The 21,655-nt window shown below is 40.8% G+C and overlaps 1 protein-coding gene across 3 annotated transcripts in view; it reads left to right on the top strand.

The window, feature by feature from the left end:
- LOC126262906 (V-type proton ATPase 116 kDa subunit a 1-like) overlaps positions 1 to 21,655 on the top strand; it is a 253,157-nt gene that overhangs the window by 83,359 nt on the left and 148,143 nt on the right. For all 3 annotated transcript variants that reach the window (XM_049959811.1, XM_049959812.1, XM_049959810.1), the window contains exon 3: positions 20,560 to 20,736. In XM_049959811.1, the coding sequence (XP_049815768.1) occupies positions 20,560 to 20,736 (177 nt within the window). The remainder of the gene's footprint in view (positions 1 to 20,559; positions 20,737 to 21,655) is intronic.

The raw sequence follows: 21,655 nt of genomic DNA, 5'->3' as shown, positions 1-21,655 counted from the left end.
CGAAATTTTAAGATCGCGATGGATTAATGAGAGAATAGCATTGTGTGGTGGGAGATTCAAAATGAAAATATTCAATTTTTCATCAATCTACATAAACGGAATTTTACGGATAAAGGAAAAACGTTTGTTTAATAGATGCTCACTTCTTGCGCCGCACTGATACTTGCTTTGAACTGCATGCAGCCAGCGGGGCAAGGGTTGGACACCCCTGCTTAGATGACTGTATGAGATGATGACAGGACATCATCAGCGGAAAATAATACTGGGCATAAAACAATCCTCAATACTGAGGACAGACGAATACTTAACTCAAGTAGTGAACATCTCTGAAATTGTCACGCGGAGGTGTACACCAGGGTAACAGTGACCCTTATTATTTGCTGAGAAATCGCCTGAAAATAGAATATTTTATAATGAAATTGGACTCTCATGTACTATACTCATTTTATTTCACCTCTTTCATGTGATTTTTCAATCAATGTCAATATTACTGCATCGGAAATTCGTGACTAAATAAAAAATGACATGGAATTTTTCAGTGAAGAAACTTGAAAGTAATCCGGATCTAAAACACTTTATTTGCAATTTAATTAGACGAAGATGCTATTCTTGTAATCAAATGCGTCTAGCGGTTCTAGGCGTCCGGAACCGCGCGAACTGCTACGGTCGCATGTTCGAATCCTGCCTCGGGCATGGATGTGTGTAATGTCCTTAGGTTAGTTAGGTTTAAGTAGTTCTAAGTTCTAGGGGACTGATGACCACAGATGTTAAGTCACATAGTGCTCAGAACCATTTGAACCATTTAATCAAATGCACATATTACACTAGTATTTTGAGGTGTTCTCGGTAAGTCATACATCCGTTTAATCATTATTTTCGAATTATGGAACTGTGAATTACAGCGTTATCAGCAGCTGACAGACTTGTCCTATTAGGAACAACTGTGTCCCAACAGTGACCACTCTTGCCGTTTACGACTGCATTTTCTTCATCGTTGTTTGAAGGTTCAGCAGATTGATCAGTTTCGCCATTGCCCATAAATGCTGTAGCATTACACAATGTGTATGCAGTTACACAATATGTACTCGAAAGTCACAGTGATATTTCCAAAAATATTTCTATCAAATTATATTCAAGTGACAGAAGTCATAGGATGGCGATATGCAGAAATACAGATGGCGGTAGTATCGCGTTCACAACGCATAAAAGGGCAGTACATTGGCGGAGCTGGCATTTATATTCAGATAACTCGTGTGGATAGGTGTCCGTCGTGATTATGGCCACAGGACGGGAATTAACTGATTGAATGCGAGTGGTAGTTTGAGCTACAAGCGTGGGACATTCCATTTCGGAAATCGTTAGGAAATATAATATTGCGATATACACTGTGTCAAGAGTGTGCCGAGAATACCAAATTTCAGGCTTTGTCTCTACCACAGACAACGCAGTAACCGACTGCCTTCACTAAACGACGGAGAGCAGCAGCGTCTGCATAGATTTATCAGTGCTAACAGATAACCAACACTGCATGAAATTAAAGCAGAAGTCAATGTGGGACATATGGTGGACGTATTCGTTAGGGAAGCGCGGCGAAATTTGGGCTGTGGCAGCAGACGACCGGCAAGAGAGCGTTTGCAAACAGCACGACGTCGCATGCAGCACCTCTTCTTGGCTCGTGGTTGGACCTTAGACGACTGGAAAACCGTGGCCTGGTCAGATGAATCCCGATTCCAGTTGGCAGAAGCTGATGATAGGGTTTCGAGTGTGGCGCAGACCCCACGAAGCCATGGCCCCAACTTATCAACAAGGCACTACCCAAGCAAGTGGTGGTTCCATAATGGTGTGGGCTGTCTTTCCATGGAATGGACTGGGTCCTCTCGTCTAACTGAACCGATCATTCGGCTACTGGGAGACCGTTTTCAGCCATTCACGGACCTCATGTTCCCAAGCAACTGTTTGAAGAACATTCTGGACGATTCGAGCGAATTATTTGGCCACCCAGATCGCCAGACATGAGTCCCATGGGGCGCAATCGAGAGGTCAGTTTGCGCATAAAATCCTGCACCTACAAAACTTTCGAAATTGTGCCCGGTTGTAGAGGCAGCATGGTTCAATATTTCTGCAGGGGACTTCTGACAACTTGTTGAGTCCATGCCATGTCGAGATGTTTCACTATGCCAGGCAAAGGTATCCCACAATTTTCATTAACTCAGTAAAATTGAACAACGGTTTCTCATAATTTCGAACGTCCGCCTTCCACGAAGTGTCATTCAATGCTGAATTGGCGGCAGCGGACTGTGTTACGTGCAGTGGCGCATCGACAGTAACTAACAATGATCCTGGTGTACACTTCTAGGGTTAAGTGGACTAACATAAGAACGATTGAGCTAATGCGATGGAAATGTTACCAGGTCACAGTAAGGTCTGCAAACGAACTTACTCTGCAGTCTGTCACATAATTCGCATACACAGAACGCCCACAGGTGAGAAGTACACTACAGGCCATTAAAATTGCTACACCACGAAGATGACGTGCTACAGACGCGAAATTTATCCGACAGGAAGAAAATGCTGTGATATGCAAATGATTAGCTTTTCAGAGCATTCAAACAAGGTTGGCGCCGGTGGCGACACCTACAAAGTGCTGACATGAGGAAAGTTTCCAAGCGATTTCTCATACATAAACAGCAGTTGACCGGCGTTGCCTGGTGAAACGTTGTTGTGATGCCTCGTGTAAGGAGGAGAAATGCGTACCATCTCGCTTCCGACTTTGATAAAGGTCGGATTGTAGCCTATCGAGATTGCGGTTTATCGTATCGCGACATCGGTGCTCTCGTTGGTCGAGATCCAATGACTGTTAACAGAATACGGAATCGGTGGGTTCAGGAGGGTAATACGGAACGCCGTGCTCGAGCCCAACGGCCTCGTATCACTAGCAGTCGAGATGACAGCATGGCTGTAAAGGATCGTGCAGCCACGTCTCGATCCCTGAGTCAACAGATGGGGACGTTTGCAAGACAACAACCATCTGCACGAACAGTTGGACGACGTTTGCAGCAGCATCGACTATCAGCTCGGAGACCATGGCTGTGGTTACCCTTGACGCTGCATCACAGACAGGACCGCCTGCGATGGTGTACTCAACGATGAACCTGGGTGCACGAATGGCAAAACCTCATTTTTTGGGATGAATCCAGGTTCTGTTTACAGCATCATGACTGTCGCATATGTGTTTGGCGACATCGCGGTGAACGCACATTGGAAGAGTGTATTCATCATCGCCATACTGGCGTATCACCCGGCGTGATGGTATGGGGTGCCATTGGTTACACGTCTCAGTCACCTCTTGTTCACATTGACGGCACTTTGAGCAGTGGACGTTACATTTCAGATGTGTTACGACCCGTGGCTCTACCCTTCATTCGATCCCTGCAAAACCCTACATTTCAGCAGGATAATGCACGACCGCATGTTGCAGGTCCTGTACGGCCCTTTCTGGATACAGAAAATGTTCGACGGCTGCCATGGCCAGCACATTCTCCAGATCTCTCACCAACTGAAAACGTCTGGTCGATGGTGGCAGAGCCGGCCGTTGTGACCGAGCGGTTCTAGGCGCTACAGTCTGTAACCGCGCGACCGATACGGTCGCAGGTTCGAATCCTACCTCGGGCATGGATGTGTGTGATGTCCTTTGGTTAGTTGGTTTAATTAGTTCTAACTTCTAGGGGACTCATTACCTCAGAAGTTAAGTCCCGTAGTGCTCAGAGCCATTTGAACCATTGGTGACCGAGCAACTGGCTGGTCACAATACGCCAGTCACTACTCTTAATGAAATGTGGTATCGTGTTGAAGCTGCATGGGCAGCTGTACCTGTACAAGCCATCCAAGCTCTGCTTGACTCAATGCCCAGGCGTATCAAGCCTGTTATTACGGCCAGAGGTGGTTGTTCTGGGTACTGATTTCTCAGGACCTATGCGCCCAAATTGCGTGAAAATGTAATCACATGTCAGTTCTATTATAATATATTTGTCCAATGAATACCCGTTTATCATCTGGGGTTCTTCTTGGTGTAGCTATTTTAATGGCCAGTAGTGTAATTTTCAAACTTCAGTCGCGTGCAAGAATATGTTATCATGGCGTAGATGGAGCCAACGAAGCATAGATCAGTGCTTTTAGAAACGGTTAACATATTTTTATTGAAACTTACTTCATCTTTTTCAAGACGATGCACCGTCGGCCATTAAAATTGCAGGACCAGGAACGATGTCAAACACTTATTGTAAATATACAGTACAGCAGGAAGAAGACGTGACTAAATTCATAGGTGATTTGGGGTACGAAGGGTGCGAAATCTAAACAGAGCTGCAACTTCTGGCAGCCACAGTCGCTCTCATCCGGCTGGGAATGGAGTTGCCAGATTAAATTGACAAAATTACCGAACACTGCGTGGTGAAAGGATTTGCTGAGCTGAACGCAAACACACTAAAACACTTGGTAAACAATGCCGGCTGCTGCGTAAGAGCCCAAGAGCACGTGGACAACCTAACTTTTGACACCTTGCGGATTTATTGGCTATTTTTCTTTGAATTGTTAAGCGTAACATAGATACGATAATATGAAATATATGGCACTGAAATCTACCGCGCTATGCCACATTGCTACTCACCTAGTCTCTGTGAGATTTGGCATCAGGGTCACTTGCTGAGGAGTATGATGTTTATTGAGCTTGCCAGTTTCTGTTTTCCGCCTCAGTTACTGGAAGCGCTGAATACCTTCCCCAAAATAGCGGCACCATACTGGACGGTTAAGTGCAGTAGTTTCCCAGTTATCAGTTTCAACTTGACATCTTTTCATGATTTCCTTTAGTAAATCTTCTTATCATTTCGGTGGTATTCCTAGTTTTCTTTGGCCACCCTTTAACTGGGAATACATAACTGGTTGTGGTAGACGGGATTCAGGCATACGAACAATGTGGCCCGTCCAAAGGAGTTCATGCTTGATGATCACGGCTTCAATGTACTAAAGTTTGCTTTTTCCAGAACACCAATGTCAGTGCGCCTATCTTGTCATTTCACCCTTAGGATCCTTCTCAGGCAGCGCTGATGGTATTTTTTCAGACGTCATATGTGCCTTCATAAGTGGAGAAGGGGAAGGGTTCCTTTCAAAGGAACCATCCCGGCATTGCCTGACGTTATTTAGGGAAATCACGGAAAACCTAAATCTGGATGGCCGGACGCGGGTTAGAAGTGTCGTCCTCCCGAATGCGAGTCCAGTGTGCTAACCACTGCGCCACCCCGCTCGGCTGGTAGCCATGCTCGCAATTTGTGATGCTCCCAGCACGGCTAAATTTCGGCCAGAACGGTGTCCCGGCACCTTGCAGGGCAATGCTTGTGAATTCACTGGAACAACTCGCCACCGGAGATTTAAAATAATACACGCGTATTAAATCCGAAAGTAACTTTAATTTCCCGCTGCGTCGGCACCAGTGAAGGTGACGGTGGGTGACAGACGCCGCAAGGGAGGAATACAGAATTCTTATTCGTTACAGTATTTCCATACACTTCTAGAAGCGCTTTTCCGTGATTCCGCAAAACCTTTTGTTTAGCCAGTTGCAGAACTACGTGATTAATCGCAGTAAGACAATACTTTTGCAATTACCATAGTGCCTTTAGAAACTGCACTAACACCAGACACTCGATTACGGAACCGCGATCTTCAGTCGTTCTCCTATCCATAATAATGAGGACGCTTCTGTGCAGCGGATGAAAATCTGCCTTTGCGTGTCATGCCAACGTCCTTTATTAGTTTCTTCGAACCATTGTTGTCAAGCTGGTTACGAACCGTATTCCAACTGTTGTTGTTGTTGTGGTGTTCAGTCCTGAGACTGGCTTGATGCAGCTCTCCATGCTACTCCATCCTGTGCAAGCTTCTTCATCTCCCAGTACCTACTGCAGCCTACATCTTTCTGAATCTGCTTAGTGTATTCATTCTCTTGGTCTCCCTCTACGATTTTTACCCTCCACGCTGCCCTCCAATACTAAATTGGTGATCCCTCGATGTCTCAGAACATGTCCTACCAACCGATCCCTTCTTCTAGTCAAGTTGTGCCACAAGCTCCTCTTCTCCCCAATTCTATTCAATACCTCCTCATTAGTTATGTGATCTACCCATCTAATCTTCAGCATTCTTCTGTAGCACCACATTTCGAAAGCTTCTATTCTCTTCTTGTCTAAACTATTTATCGTCCACGTTTCACTTCCATACATGGCTACACTCCATACAAATATTTTCAGAAACGGCTTCCTGACACTTAAATCTATACTCGATGTTAAAAAATTTCTCTTCTTCAGAAACGCTTTCCTTGCCATTGAAAGTCTACATTTTATATCCTCTCTACTTCGACCATCATCAGTTATTTTGCTCCCCAAATAGCAAAATCATTTACTACTTTAAGTGTCTCATTTCCTAATCTAATTCCCTCAGTATCACTCAACTTAATTCGACTACATTCCATTATCTTCGTTTTGCTTTTGTTGATGTTCATCTTACATCCTCCTTTCAAGACACTTTCCATTCCGTTCAACTGCTCTCCCAAGTCCTTTGCTGTCTCTGACAGTATTACAATGTCATCGGCGAAACTCAAAGTTTTTTTTTCTACTCCATGGATTTTAATACCTATTCCGAATTTTTCTTTTGTTTCCTTTACTGCTTGCTCAATATACAGATTGAATAACATCGGGGAGAGGCTACAACCCTATTTCACTCCCTTCCCAACCACTGCTTCCCTTTCATGCCCCTCGACTCTTATAACTGCCATCTGGTTTCTGTACAAATTGTAAATAGCATTTCGCTCCCTGTATTTTACCCCTGCCACCTTTAGAATTTGAAAGAGAGTATTCCAGACAACATTGTCAAAAGCTTTCTCTAAGTCTACAAATGCTAGAAACGTTGGTTTGCCTTTTCTTAATCTTTCTTTTAAGATAAGCCGTAAGGTCAGTATTGCCTCACGTGTTCCAATATTTCTACGGAAACCAAACTGATCTTCCCCGAGGTCGGCTTCTACCAGTTTTTCCATTCGTCTGTAAAGAATTCGCGTTATTATTTTGCAGCTGTGACTTATTAAACTGATAGTTCGGTAATTTTCACACCTTTCAACACCTGCTTTCTTTGGGTTTGGAATTATTAAATTCTTCTTGAAGTCTGAGGGTATTTCGCCTGTCTCATACATCTTGCTCACCAGATGGTAGAGTTTTGTCAGGACTGGCTCTCTCAAGGCTATCAGTAGTTCTAATGGAATGTTGTCTACTCCCGGGGCCTTGTTTCGACTCAGGTCTTTCAGTGCTCTGTCAAATTCTTCACGCAGTATCTTATCTCCCATTTCGTCTTCATCTACATCCTCTTCTATTTCCATAATATTGTCCTCAAGTACATCGCCCTTGAGTAGACCCTCTATATACTCCTTCCACCTTTCTGCTTTCCCTTCTTTGCTTAGAACTGGGTTTCCATGTGAGCTCTTGATATTCATACAAGTGGTTCTCTTTTCTGTAATTACCATAGTGTCTTTAGAAATTGCCCTTAACGCCAGACACTCGATTACGGAACCCCGGCCTTCAGTCGTTCTACTATCCATAATAATGAGGACACTTCTGTGCAGCGGAAGAAATGCCGCCTTTGCGAGTCGTGCCGGCTTCCTTTGTTAGTTTCTTCGAACCATTGTTGTTTAGCTGGTTACGGACCGTATTCCAACTGTAGCAGAATCAAATTCCCCTCTCAGCGTTCTCAACGCAGTCAACAATAGCTAAACGCAGGGCTGTCTGGAGCATTGTTTGATTTCACAGAACGCCACATGGGGTCAGTGTGGTCCTCACGATTCATTTCATTGCAGCTTTGTCGTCTTCATCTCGAGAAGACGTCCAATAAAACGTCACGCGATTTCATAGTGCTGGAAGGAAGCGTAATTACATAACGAAACTTGGTGAGTTACTTTAGTGTATTATATTTAATTATCAACAAGGGAACGCTGCTTCCGGGTCCAGGCATTCAGAATCGAATTCCAGCTAATCCTGTAACTTCTTGTCCTAAAGCCGGAAAAATGACCATTCCAATTTTTCAGCACTGGCATGGCCTGGCGGCAGTTAGCGATTAATATTTTAGATGGTAAACAATTCGTCTAATTCAGACTTTGTGGAAAAAGGAATTATTCCTCTAGCATGGGAAGGCCGCAGAGCAGTCAGCTTTACTCTCTCTGGTGGGTACTTTTCCACACACATCATCTGATATTGTCGATTAGATTTCGGATGAAGATGGCTATATTCCTTAACTCACGAGGTGTGGTCTCACAGACTGCGCGAAGGCCAGTTGTGGTGGAATGCTACTACACTCCCCCTGCCCTCCTTAAACTTCCAAGCCTTCGATGTTTTGTTGTCGGTTGCGTTATCGCCTTCTGTGTTATTGTTGACACGTGTTACTGATAGGTGTTGGAGTCTCCTAGACCGCGCCTCGTGAACTACCTACCTGTTTTCTTCAGTACGGCACCGTAAAACTCAAGATGTGTTCGCACGGATGTGTCATTTTTAACTTTCCCGAGTTTGATAAAATTATTAGTCGGTCAATGGAGGAAGGTGTCAGTGATATAGATCAAGAAATAAACGAAAAAGACGACGATTTTACAATTAGCCAGTGATCACAATTCTGCTATCGAACAAGAGTACCAATCAGAGGAAGAACTTAAGGAAAGTTGTGATGGGGATCTGTCTGTTTCTTCAATGAAATACTTAAAGTGTCTGTTAAAATCGAATGTACTACGAGTGTTGACACAAATGTAGTTCCCAGCAATGAATGTCAATTTGACAGACTTTCTTTTTGTGCCTGTCGAGTGGATTTTTTTATGCGCAAATTTAAACCCTGGAATTTAGTTTTATTTGGAAATTTATTTGCTACAGAGATTGAATAATTTTTCAGAATGTAAAATTTAGTACTCCAACAGTCTATTTATGTGTACTATTTAAAAGAACCATACAAAATTATGTGCTTTTGTGTGATAAATTGTAAAAAGTTGCAGGCTTTGTTTAGTGCAATAAAATGAACTAGAAACATTTAAACAACACTTAAATAATTGTAAAAAATAAATGTTATATAGCATCAATTAAAAATTTTAAATTATTTTTGCCTTAAATGTCAGTTTAAACATAACGGTTCCAGACACCCCACCTTGTGGTATACATTACAGAAAAGTAACTTCGTGAGTTGTGTTAAGAGAAAAGAGAAGTAACTGTATGAATATAAATAACTCAGATGGCAAGCCAGTGTTAAAGAAAGAAAGGAAGACTGAAATGATGGACGGAATATATAGAAGGACTATGAAAGGGAAATAAATGAAAATAGAAAAACACGAGGAACTAGATGGAGATGTGATGGGGATGTAGCACTGTGAGCAGAATTTGACAGGGCACTGAAAGGCCTAAGCTGAAACAAACCCCCTGGAGTAAAATAATAGAGATCCTTGTGTGAGCCAGCTATGACAGACTATTCAGTCTTGTATGCAAATATATGAATTAGGTAAAAGACACTCTGACATCACGACAAATGTAATAATTAAAATTGTAAAGAAGCCTAGGCGCTACAGTCTGGAACTGAGCGACCGCTACGGTAGCAGGTTCGAATCCTGCCTCGGGCATGGATGTGTGTGATGTCCTTAGGTTAGTTAGGTTTAATTAGTTCTAAGATCTAGGCGATTGGTGACCTCAGAAGTTAAGTCGCATAGTGCTCAGAGCCATTTGAACCAAGTCAGGTAGCTTAGGCAAACTACTTTTGCCAGCCAATAAATATTCACAGGCTTGACATAATTTTAATCGACGTTATGCATCCCAAATAGAAGTTAAATGAGTTTGTGACTATTTATGGCTTGTGCTAAACTTTTGAGGACCGAAAAACCACGCAATTTTTGGGCATTTTTCAGTTTTTCGCTTGTAACTCAGAAACGATACATTCCACAAAAAATTCGAAAAAAATGAAAGAGTATAAAATTTCACTTAGAATGACTTCCTCAAAAGTTAAAATCGGTTCAGCTGTTTAGCGACACTCAATGGAGATAGTTTTAAGGAAACTAGCGGAAAACAGCTATGCTCGTGCTCCAACGCCTGTAACTCAATAGCGACTACTCCAAATGAAAACTGTCAAGCATGAGAGTTTAAAATTCATTCAGACCTGCGCAAAAATACAAGTAAAAACGTGAATGTATTCGCAACGATGAATTGCAGGTCAGACGTTTTTGTGAAGTCAAATTATTTTTGAACTCGAATCATCCAAAGTCGCCCAGACATTAGAAATTTTAAATTTAAGGACAATTTAGTTATGTACCTACCCACCCTGATAGCTCTACGTATTAATGTTTACTACCGTGCTAGTTCAAGATGTTATTAAACGGGATTAAAGATGAAGCGCCTACCAAATGAAAGATTTTGAAAGTGGTAAAATACCTCAATTACAATACAAAATTGTTGATAGAGAAATTTTTTACAAGCATTATTTAACCAATTAGTCTGTGTTTGCATTCACTTAAATTTATTTTTTGTCGTTTTTCTGAATTTTGGGGAAAATGGTCCTGGAAGGAAACATTGCCGACCAGTTCTTTTTCTTCCAGCAAGGGATCCAAATCGATTTGCTCCTCGACTATGTTAATCTCATCGCTGATTTGCGTCGAATCAAGGAAGTATTTTCCCGTTGGACAGTTATGGTAGGAAAGTGCTTTGCAATTGTTGCATATGACTGAGCACATTACAGATTCCTTCCTGCAGGAACAGCATGCTTGTCATCCCTTCTTACACGTGCAGGAGGGACGCTACCTTGTCGAAATCAAGTTACAGTTTTTCGATAAAGCTCTCTGGAAAAGTTGCAGACGGATTTCATTCAAAGGTTTGGAGCTACCACCCATAGGCAAACACACAATGAACTTTGCTCCTGCCTCACCGATCTTATCAGGAGTGGCGTTGGGATCCATGAAATTTAAGGCGAATTGTTGAAGGGTTGTGAGCTTTTGAACTGTGTTTATAAGTTTGATTTTGACAGATCTGGATGAGTTTCAAGCTGTTGTTTGAAAGCATGACATCTTTTAGGTCAACGTTCCTTTTGAATGTCAGTCATAACCTGAGGAACAAACTTGGCAGCAACCCTTTTCATTGCCAATCTTCCGTTAAAATTCGCTGAACTGAGCTCCCAGATAACCCACTAATCTCTGGCAGTTGATCAATTGCCTGTCGACAATCTGTGAGCACAAGCTTTGGAATTTTTTCAATATTTTCGTCAATTCGGACAGTTGACGGACGTCCAGAACGAAGTTTGGCATCAATTTTTTTTTTTTGATTGATTTTCAATTCCCCCCCGAAGGGGGCGGGCTGGCAGCAGCTTACTACGCAGCTCTACAGCCTACAGACTTTTTTTAAAAAAAGGAAGAAGAAAGAAACAAGGAAAAACAGGCGATAAAATGGTGATTTAAAGTGTAAAATGGCGTAAAAATGCGGAAAGTTAAAACAGAAAGCAAAAGGGGTTGGCAATGTTGATAAAATACACAGGAATCGACAAGTAACATAGTAGACACACAATTAAAAAACATGGCGACAGTCTGGTTTCTGTTCGGAAGAGATAAAAAAAGCACACCCAGCGACAGTATGATGGCTGTTTTCTACACTTCCCAAAAGACACAACACGGAACACTCACGGAAAAACACTGCACGAAAATGGCGGCACAAATATGGCACTCCCGATCCAAAGGCTGATGGGGGGGGGGGGGGGGGGAGAGGACCTGGAGGAGGGGGAAAAACAAGGAGGGAGGAGAGGAAAAAACGAAAAGTGGGGGAACCAAGGAGGGAGAGGACTAATAAAGGGGGAGAAGGGCAGACGCGAGAGGGAATGAGAGGAGGCAGAGGAGGGAAATGTAAAAAGACTCGGGGGAGAAAAGGGGGCAAAGAGAGGGGGGGTGGCATCAATCGACATGTCGCCATATTTAAATCGAGCAAACCACCCGTACCTTCAGGTTTTTCCCATAGCGAAATCTTGGTAAGCTGTTTTCAACATTAAAACAGTTTCAGCAGCATTTTTACCGAGAAGAAAACAAAATTTCACAGTTGCAAGTTGTTCACTTAAACTTCTTGTCATAAAAAAGAAAACAAGAACAAAACAGCGCAAGCGAGAAGAATTGCAGCAAATGAAGAGCAAAAGCCAAGTCGACAACACAGGCGGCAGCACTGCACTGGCAGTGAGTTGCGCTATGCATGCCATGCGACAGAAATGCGTACTACACAAGCTCCGCCCACGGCAACGTTATTCCGCTTTTTTTCTTTTTTGGGGGCAGGGCAGGGGGTACTTCCTCGTATGATTACCATAAACACAAGAAATTAACACGAACACTGTAAATTATCTACTTGAATAATTAAACTAATAAACTGAGCTAACTACCTAGGTAGGTAGTTACCGAAGGAAATTGCCCTTAAATTTGAATATTTGGGCCAATGTGGATGATATAGCATTCAAAAGTACCTTAACCTGACTTCACAATAAAGGCTTAGCAGCGTGAGTGAATTTTAAAATTTAGGAACTATTTCTACACAGAATTTGATGCTCAGCTTCCATGCATGACACTTTTCATTTGGAGCAACCGAATTTTAGGTACAGGCGTTAGAGCATGAGCATAACTCATTTTGCTGCCAAGTTCATAAAAACTGTCGATTTTTGACGATTGATTATCACTAAACGGGTTAGCCGATTTTAATTTTTGAGAAAGCCATTCTCATGATAATTTACGCGCTTTCCTTTTGCTGTTTTGGAAATTTGCTCAAGGAGCTATAATCGAAAATGCCATTAAGTGCAAGAACTACTACACAGTCTGCTTAACAGCTCATGTCTCCAAGCAGAAGAATGGAAAATGAAATCGAGGATCTGTTAGATGAAGATTAGTTTGGCTTAAGAAAAGGTAAAAGCACTAGAGAGGCGGTTCTGACGTGTGTGATAATGGGAGCAAGACTGAAGAAAAGTCAAGACATGCTTGTAGGACTGGACGACCTAGAAAAGCGTTCAATGATGTAAAATGGAGCAAGAAGTTAGAAATTTTGAGAAAAATAGGAGTAAGCAATAGGGGAAGATGAGTAATATAAAGTTCATACAGGAGCCAAGACGGTACAACACCGAATAACCAAGAACAAAGTGTTCAGATTAAAAAGGGTATAAGACAGCAATGCAGCTGTTCACCTCTATTGTTCAATCTGTACATCGACGAAGCAATGACTGAAGTAAAAGAAAAGTTTAAGAATGGGATTAAAATTGAGGGTGAAAGGTTATTAATAATAAGATTGGCTGATGACACAGCTTCAATGAAATTAAGGAAGAATTACAGGAGCTGTTGGATGAAATGAACAGTGTGATGAGTACAGAGTATGCACCAAGAGTAAACTGGAAAAGGGCGAAAATAATAAGAAGCAACAGAAATCAGAGTAGCGAGAGACTCAATTAAATTAAGTGGGTACCTGTATCAAGAAGTAGACGAAGTTAAGGGATTCTGCTACCTTGGAACCAAAGTAACCAATTACGGATAAAGCTATGACGACAAAAAAGCAAACCAGCACAGGCAAAGAGAGCATAATGATGTACAGTGAGAAAAACAGAACAGAAGAGGATTGAAGTGTTTAAGATGTGGTGCTACAGAAGAACGTTGAAAATTAGATGGACTAATAAGGAAAAAGGAGGTCCACCACAGAATCAATGAGGAAAGGAACATATTGAAAACTCTGACAAGAAGAATGTACGAGATGGTAAGATTTATTAAGACGTCACGAAATAACGTCTGTGGTACTAGAGGGAGCTGTAGAAGGCAGAAACTACAGGCGAAGACATAAGTTGGAATATATCCATCAAGTAATTGAGGACTAGAGGGCAAGGGCTACTCTGAGATGAAATCATGATATTTTGGCCCTCAAAAGCTTAGCACAAGCCAAAATCCATTGCGAACTCATTTAACTCTTACTTTGGATGCCTAAAATCAGTTAAAATTATTTCAAACTTGTACATAATAATAATAATAATAGTAATTTTACTGTCGTTCAGCTGATTACAGCAATAGACAAAGTCAAGAGCATATATTTCTACATAAACTACTATATCAATGTAAATTGGTTTACATAAAATAGGTACGCCGGCCGAAGTGGCCGTGCGGTTAAAGGCGCTGCAGTCTGGAACCGCAAGACCGCTACGGTCGCAGGTTCGAATCCTGCCTCGGGCATGGATGTTTGTGATGTCCTTAGGTTAGTTAGGTTTAACTAGTTCTAAGTTCTAGGGGACTAATGACCTCAGCAGTTGAGTCCCATAGTGCTCAGAGCCATTTGAACCATAAAATAGGTACACGTTAGAATACAGTATTTTCATCTTCAAAGAATTCATCAATGGTGTAAAACGGATTGTTCACTAGTAGCTTGTATAATTTAGCTTTAAAGATATTTACAGGCAGTTCTTTAAAGTCAGCACTTATTCTATTAAACATCCTTAGTCCAAGAACTAGGTAAGAGTTATGCGATTTTGATAATCTATGATATGGTACGTCTACAGATGTTCTGTTTCTAGTATTATGGCTATGAATATCACTTCTCAACACAAAATTAGACACATTGTTTCTACTGTACATTAAAACATTATAGATGAATAAGTTTACTACTGTAAGACACTGCAATTTAATAAACAGAGGTTTACAATGTTCTTTTTTATCAGAATCCGTTATTATTCTTATTACTTTCTTCTGTAAAAGTAAAATGTCATTTACATGACAGCTACTACCCCACAGTAAAATTCCATAAGAGATGATGCTTTGGAAGAAGGCAAAACATGCTGATCTCACATAGTCATTGGGAACATGTCTTTTTAAATTTCTAATTAGATAAATAACTCTTGAAAGCCTAGCCAACATATTTTTAATGTGTGGTTCCCATGTCAATTTATTGTCAATAGTAACACCTAAAAATTTAACAGTTTCTAATTCCTGGTAGTTAGGAATCTCTTTGAGGCTAAAGTAAAGTGTCTGGGTTTTGTTTTCATTTAGCAAGAAGCCATTAGCTTTGAACCATAATGAGGACTGAGCAAGGGTATTTTCGGTCAGTGTTTTCAGTGTACCTAGATCAGAGCTTTTATGTAGAAGAGTTGTGTCATCAGCATACAATATTGTATGAGAATTTATGAATAAGGGCAGGTCATTAATCATTAGTATAAACAGTAAAGGTCCAAGCACCGACCCTTGAGGCTCTCCGTGCCTAACATTAACCAAATTTGATTTCTCGCTACCAATGCACACAACTTGTTGACGGTTCTCTAGAAAAGACCTGAACATATTTATACTGTTGTCATAAAAACCATAGCAAACGAGCTTATTCAGCACAGTGTCATGCTCTACATAGTCAAAGGCTCTGCTCAGGTCACAAAATGTAGCCTGGGCATAGTCCCTAGACTCGAACACATCTAGGACTAATTTTATGAGGGAGTCCATTGCATCCATTATGGATTTACCTTTCCTAAATCTTTATTGACCAGTGCGACCTTTTTTTGGTATAATATCCTCAGTTAAGGTACTAACAGGTAAAAATAGTACAGAACCATAAATTTAATAACTAATAGTGCAAAATACTGAATCTGAATTATTTATAGAAGAATGGAAAAACTGATAGCAGTCAACTTTGAAAATGATTAGTTTGAATACTAAAGAAATAAAGTAACACATGAGGTGATATTGTCCTTACAACTTATCTGACATCCACTTTCTGTGTCTACCATGCAGTTCACAATTAAGGGCATGGTAGATGGTTCATCAAAACATCTTCAGACTGTTTCTCCACCATTCCACTCTCAAAGAGCGCATGGGAAAAAGGAACACTAAAATATTTCTGTGGGAGCTCTGATTTCTCTTATTTCATTACAATGATCGTTTCTTCCTAATTAGGTGGGCGTCAACAAAATATTTTCACATTTGGAAGGGGAAAATTGGCAACTGAAATTTTGTGAAAGAATTTCACTGTGACAAGAAACACCTTTGTTTTAATGACTGCCACCCCAACTCATGTATCATATCCATGGCACTCTCTCTTGTTTTGTGATAATACAAAATGAGCTGTCCTTCTTTGAACTTTTTTAATGTCTTCTGTCAAATCTATCTGATATGGATCCCTTACTATTCAGCAGTAATCTAGAAGAACAGAGATAACAATCAAACAATGGAAAATCCAGAATGGAATGTAACAATATTATCAAAAGGAAAGTTGATACTCGTCGTTTAGCAGAGATGCTGAGTTGCTGATAGGCATAACAAGAAGACTGTAACAAATAAAGCTCACACACACACAACTGCAGTTGCCTGAGACTGCAGTTGTGCATGTGTGTGTGTGTGTGTGTGTGTGTGTGTGTGTGTGTGTGTGTGTGTGTGCGCGCGCGTGTGTGTGTGTCTGTTGTTGACGAAGGCCTTACTAGCCGAAAGCTTTATTTGTGACAGGCTTTTTGTTGTGCCTATCTGTGACTCACCATCTCCGATATAAGATGAATAGCAACTTTCCATTTCAGAAAACAGATAACTGTAGTGTAGACATCTTTTTGGTGGAACTCTTGCATGTTATAAGTGTTCTGTTTGTAAATTTCCACAGTGTTATCTATGTGGTTGTGGCAATTTAAGTTATTTGTAATTGTTATCTGTAAGTATTTAGTTGAATTGACAGCCTTTAGCTATGTGTTATTTACTTTATAAATGAAATTTACATATGTGGATAGCCTCACACTTTTCACTATTTAGCGCCTGTTGTACCTTTCTGCAAAGTAGAGGAATATTGTTTAAATCATTTTATAATTTGTTTTAATCTTCACTAGATGGTAAATGATAGCATCATCTGGAAACAGTCTAAGAGGGCTCCTCATATTGTCTCCTAAATTGTTTATAAGGACTAGAAATAGTACAGAGCCCATAACACTTTCCTGGGGAACACCTGGTATCACTTCTGCTTTGCTTGATGACTTTCCATCAGTTACTACGAATTGCAACATTTCTGACAGGAAATCACAACTGTGATGATGCTCCATAGGCATGCAATTTAATTAGAGGTCACTTGTGAGAAATGGCCTCAAAAGCATTCTAGAAATCTGGAATATGAAATCAACTTGAGATGCTCTATCGATATCTCTCATTACTTCATGTGAATTAAGAGCTTGTTGTGTTTCACAAAAATGATGTTTTCTGAATCAGTGCTACCTTAGAAGATAGACTGAAGAAAGGCAAACCTATGTTTACAGCATTTGTAGATGTAGAGAAAATGTTGATAATATTGACTGGAGACCACTTTTTGATATTCTGAAAGTACCAGGCGTAATATACAGGGAGAAAACGGTTACCTACAACTTGTACAGAAACCAGAATGTTGTTATAAGAGTTGAAAGACATGAAAGGGAAGCAGGAATTGAAAAGAGAGTGAGGCAAGGTTGTAGCCTGTGCCAAATGTTATTCAGTCTGTACTCTAAGCAAACTGTGAAGGAAACAAGTAGAAATCTGGAAAGTGACTTCTATTTCAAAGTTAAGGATAAAAACTTTGAGGTTTGCTGATAACATCGTAATTATGTCAGATATTGCAAAGGACTTGAAACGAGAATTGGAATGAAATGGATAGTGTCTTGAAAAGAAGTCATAAGTTCAGTGTAAACAAAACTAAAGGAAAAATAACACAATGTAGTCAAATTTAATCATATAAATCAGGGAATTAGATGAGGAAATGTCACATTAAAAGCAAGAAATGAGTTATGTTAATGGAGTAGCAAAATAATTGATGATGTGGTAATTAGAAAGGATATAAAATACACATTTACAGCAGCAATAAAAACATTGCTGAAAAAGATGAATTTGTTAAACTGAATATAAATTTAAATATTAGGAATTATTCCTGAAGAGATTTGTCTGGAATTTAGTCTTATACAGAAGTGAAATACACTGAGGTGACAAAAGTCATGTGATACCTCCTAGTATCATGTCGGACCTCATTTTGCCTGACGTAGTGCAGTGTCTTGATGTGGTATGGACTAAACAAGTCATTGGAAGCCTTCTGCAGAAATATTGAGCCATGCTGCCTCCACAGCTGCCCATAATTGTCAAAGTGTTGCCAGTGACCTCTCGATTATGTCCCATAAATGTTCAGTGGGATTCATTTTAGGCAATCTGGATGGCCAAATCATTTGCACAAGCTGTCGAGAATGTTCTTCAAACCAATCAGGAACAAATGTGGCCTGGTGACATAGTGCATTCTACCCATAAAATCTCCATCGTTATATGGGAATATGATGTCCATGAATGGCTGCAAATGGCCTCCAAGTAGCCATGCATAACCATTTACAGTCAATGATCAGTTCAGTTGGGCCTGAGAACCCACTACATTCGACATAGACACAGCCCACATCATTATGGAGCCACCACCAGCTTGCACAGTGCATTGTTGACAACTTGGGTCTATGGCTTCTTATGGTTTGCGCCACACTCCAACCCTACTATCAGCTCTCACCAACTGAAATCAGTACTCATCTGACCTGGTCACAGTTTTTCAGTCAACTAGGGTCTAACCGATATGGTTACGAACCCACGAAAGGTGCTGCAGGCGATGTAGTGCTGTTAGCAAAGGCACTTGTGTTGGTCACCTGCAGCCATTGCCCATTAACACCAAATTTTGCCACTCTGTTCTAATGGATATGTTCTTTGTACATCTCACACTGATTTCTGTGGTTATTTCATGCAGTGTTGCTTGTCTGCTAGCAGTGACAACTATAGTGTCCCAAGAGCGAGTGAGAAGGATACATTGTAATTATGAGGACTTTCCTCGATCAATGTAATTGATTGGCAAATTTTGCGTAGGCAGCTTGTGGAACTGCCCCTGTAAAGAATCTACAAGATAGAGAGGGTATTCAGGGACACAGAACTCGGTGTACAGCACAAGGAAACTCAGGTCTAATCAAACTCATACTGATAAAGTTCATTGGAAGTTCACTTCTGGCACTACTGACATTAGCCTCTTCTATTCAACGCACAATGTTACGATATATGGCTTCATGTAACATGAACTGCGAGCTACCTTCTATCTTGTAGTCCTGAGACTATCTTCTCAGTATTATCTCGAGCCTGACGTGACTCTAATTGTTCTAAATCCTCAGCCTGGCGATGCCCGGTACAGGGGTAGCGTCCCAGATGACTACCAACTGTGCTCTTCCTTGGGTTCTGGCAGGTCCCCTTTTTATAATGCTCATCGAGTTTCTAGAACATTCCCTCTGGCGCACATTGCCAATGAGGAGTGTACATTACCATATATGGGAAACTCATGAGGCACTTGTGTCACAGTCATGAACTGCTATACAGGACCTCGGTCACATGCGTACCGACTAGAGGCTGTTTCCATGTGTACTTAGCCTGTGTACTGACCATTGCCAGCCTGCCACTATTTGAATACCCGATTGCACCAGCTCCTCCATCATCTTCCCAACCAGCGTCTTGCTTACAACTTTGAAATTAATGCAGTATTTCATCCCTCAATAGTGGATTTCGCAACACAATGCTATGCACATGATGCTGCTTTTGGTCGTTAAGTGAAGGATGTCGGCCACTGTGTTGTCCATGGTATGAGGTAATACCTGAAATTTGGCATTCTTGGCATACTCTTGACACTGTGGATCTTGGAATTCCCTAATGATTTCCAAACTGGAATGTCCCATGCATCTAGCCCCCAACTACCATTCCATGTTCAAAGTCTGTTAATTCTTGTTGTGAGGCCACAATCACTTCGGAAACTTTTTCACATGAATCAGCTGAGTACAAATTACAGCTCTGGCAATACACTACTCTTTTAGACCCTGTGTGTGCGATACTACTGCGATCTTTGTATGTGTTTATTGCTATTGCATGACTTTTGTCACCTCAGTGTATGGATGATGAACGGTTAAGGCAAGATGAGTGTAGAAGCTTTTGATACATTGAGCTATAGAGGAATGCTGTAGATCATATGTGTAGATCAGATGACTAATGATAAGGTCCTGAATTTAATTTGGGAGATAAAATGCACAACTTGAGTAAAAGACAGGGTTGGTTGATATGTGAGTAACACATTCCGAGTGAGATCTTAAGGAAGGTCAGTTTGGTAATGGAACTGTGGTGGTACAAATTATAAAGGGAGGCTACAGTACTATAGTAAACAAGTTCAAATGGATGTAGGTTGCAATAGTTATGGAGAAGTGAAGAGCCTGGCACATGAAGGAAGGAGTAGCATGGATAGCTATATGATATCAGTCTTTGGGTTGGAGACTACAACACCACTGTATGCTCTCTTCTTTGCTCACAGCACCTTGTTGTTAGTGTTGTCTGTCACTGCCTTTCACATCTTATAACAGTCGTTTTTAGTTTTCTGCTAGTGTAGATTTATATATTTGAGAATATCTGTAAACATGTATTATTATGCTCATTTACATCAATCATTCAGAATGCACTAACCCATTGAATTTTTACTTTTTCCCTGCCTGTAGCTAAATCATAATGTGAATGCCATGTTGCGCAAGTTTGTTAATGAAGTTCGACTATGTGATGAGCTTGAACGCAAGCTACGATTTTTTGAGGCTGAGATCATCAAGGATGAAGTACCAATTCCTGACGTAGAGGACAACCCAAAGGCACCTAACCCAAGAGAGCTTGTCGATCTGGAGGTAAGTGGTTGTGCTATACCATCAGACAGCGTCCAGTGTCATTTGTCTTACAAAATATGCAGAACCCAGTTTATTGGCTCACAACAATATCTGCAGCAGATACAGATGTTCCATGACTTTGCTTCAGTATCATAGTATCTGTTCCTGCATTTTATCATATGCTGACTGCACTAGATGTGATACTGCTAGTCAGTGCTTCAGCCAGTTTACTGCTCCAAGCTCTCTTATTTCTAACTATAATACTAGTAGTTAAAGTGTGTGTTATTGTGTGACATGCCAATTATACAACAGTTATTATCCTTTATAGCCTTATAATTCTGGTATTAAGCAATATGAAAAACCCTGCTGTTGTAAACACATTATATTGGTGTTTGGAGTATGAACTAAAATGTGTTGATTTAAAATAGAATTCCCCAATCTACTCTATTTCAACCAAAATAAAAACATAACAAAATAATGAGATTTGGATTTACAGCACCTATGGAAATCCCCTTGTTAGATCCCAAAGACTCCAGACATGAGAAGTCCCACTTCCGTGTGCTTGTCTTGGCTTCATTTATATGTATTTGTCAAGAGGAATGAATGTTTCATGTTTCACAGTGTACAGTGTCTATTGAGTAGTTAAAATGGAACAACATGTGTCAATCAAATATTGTTTGTTAAAAAAAAAAGACTAGTGCTGTTTGGCATGTTGTGTACTTCCCAGAATGATGATTGGAACTATTTTGCAGATCAGAAATATATGCTGGACCATCACCCGAACCTGGAATTTCTCCTTTGATGGACAATACTGTTACCAACTGAACTATTTAGGCACAATTCATTACCCACCCTCACATCTTTACTTCAGTCAGTACCTTTCTCCTGCCTTCCAAAACTCACAGATCTCTCCTGTGTACCTTACTGGACAAGCACTCCA

Source organism: Schistocerca nitens, chromosome 6 (assembly GCF_023898315.1).
Source record: "Schistocerca nitens isolate TAMUIC-IGC-003100 chromosome 6, iqSchNite1.1, whole genome shotgun sequence".
Taxonomy (NCBI): Eukaryota; Metazoa; Arthropoda; class Insecta; order Orthoptera; family Acrididae; genus Schistocerca; species Schistocerca nitens.
Note: the sequence above shows the minus strand (reverse complement) of the source record. Positions and strands in the feature narration are given on the sequence as shown.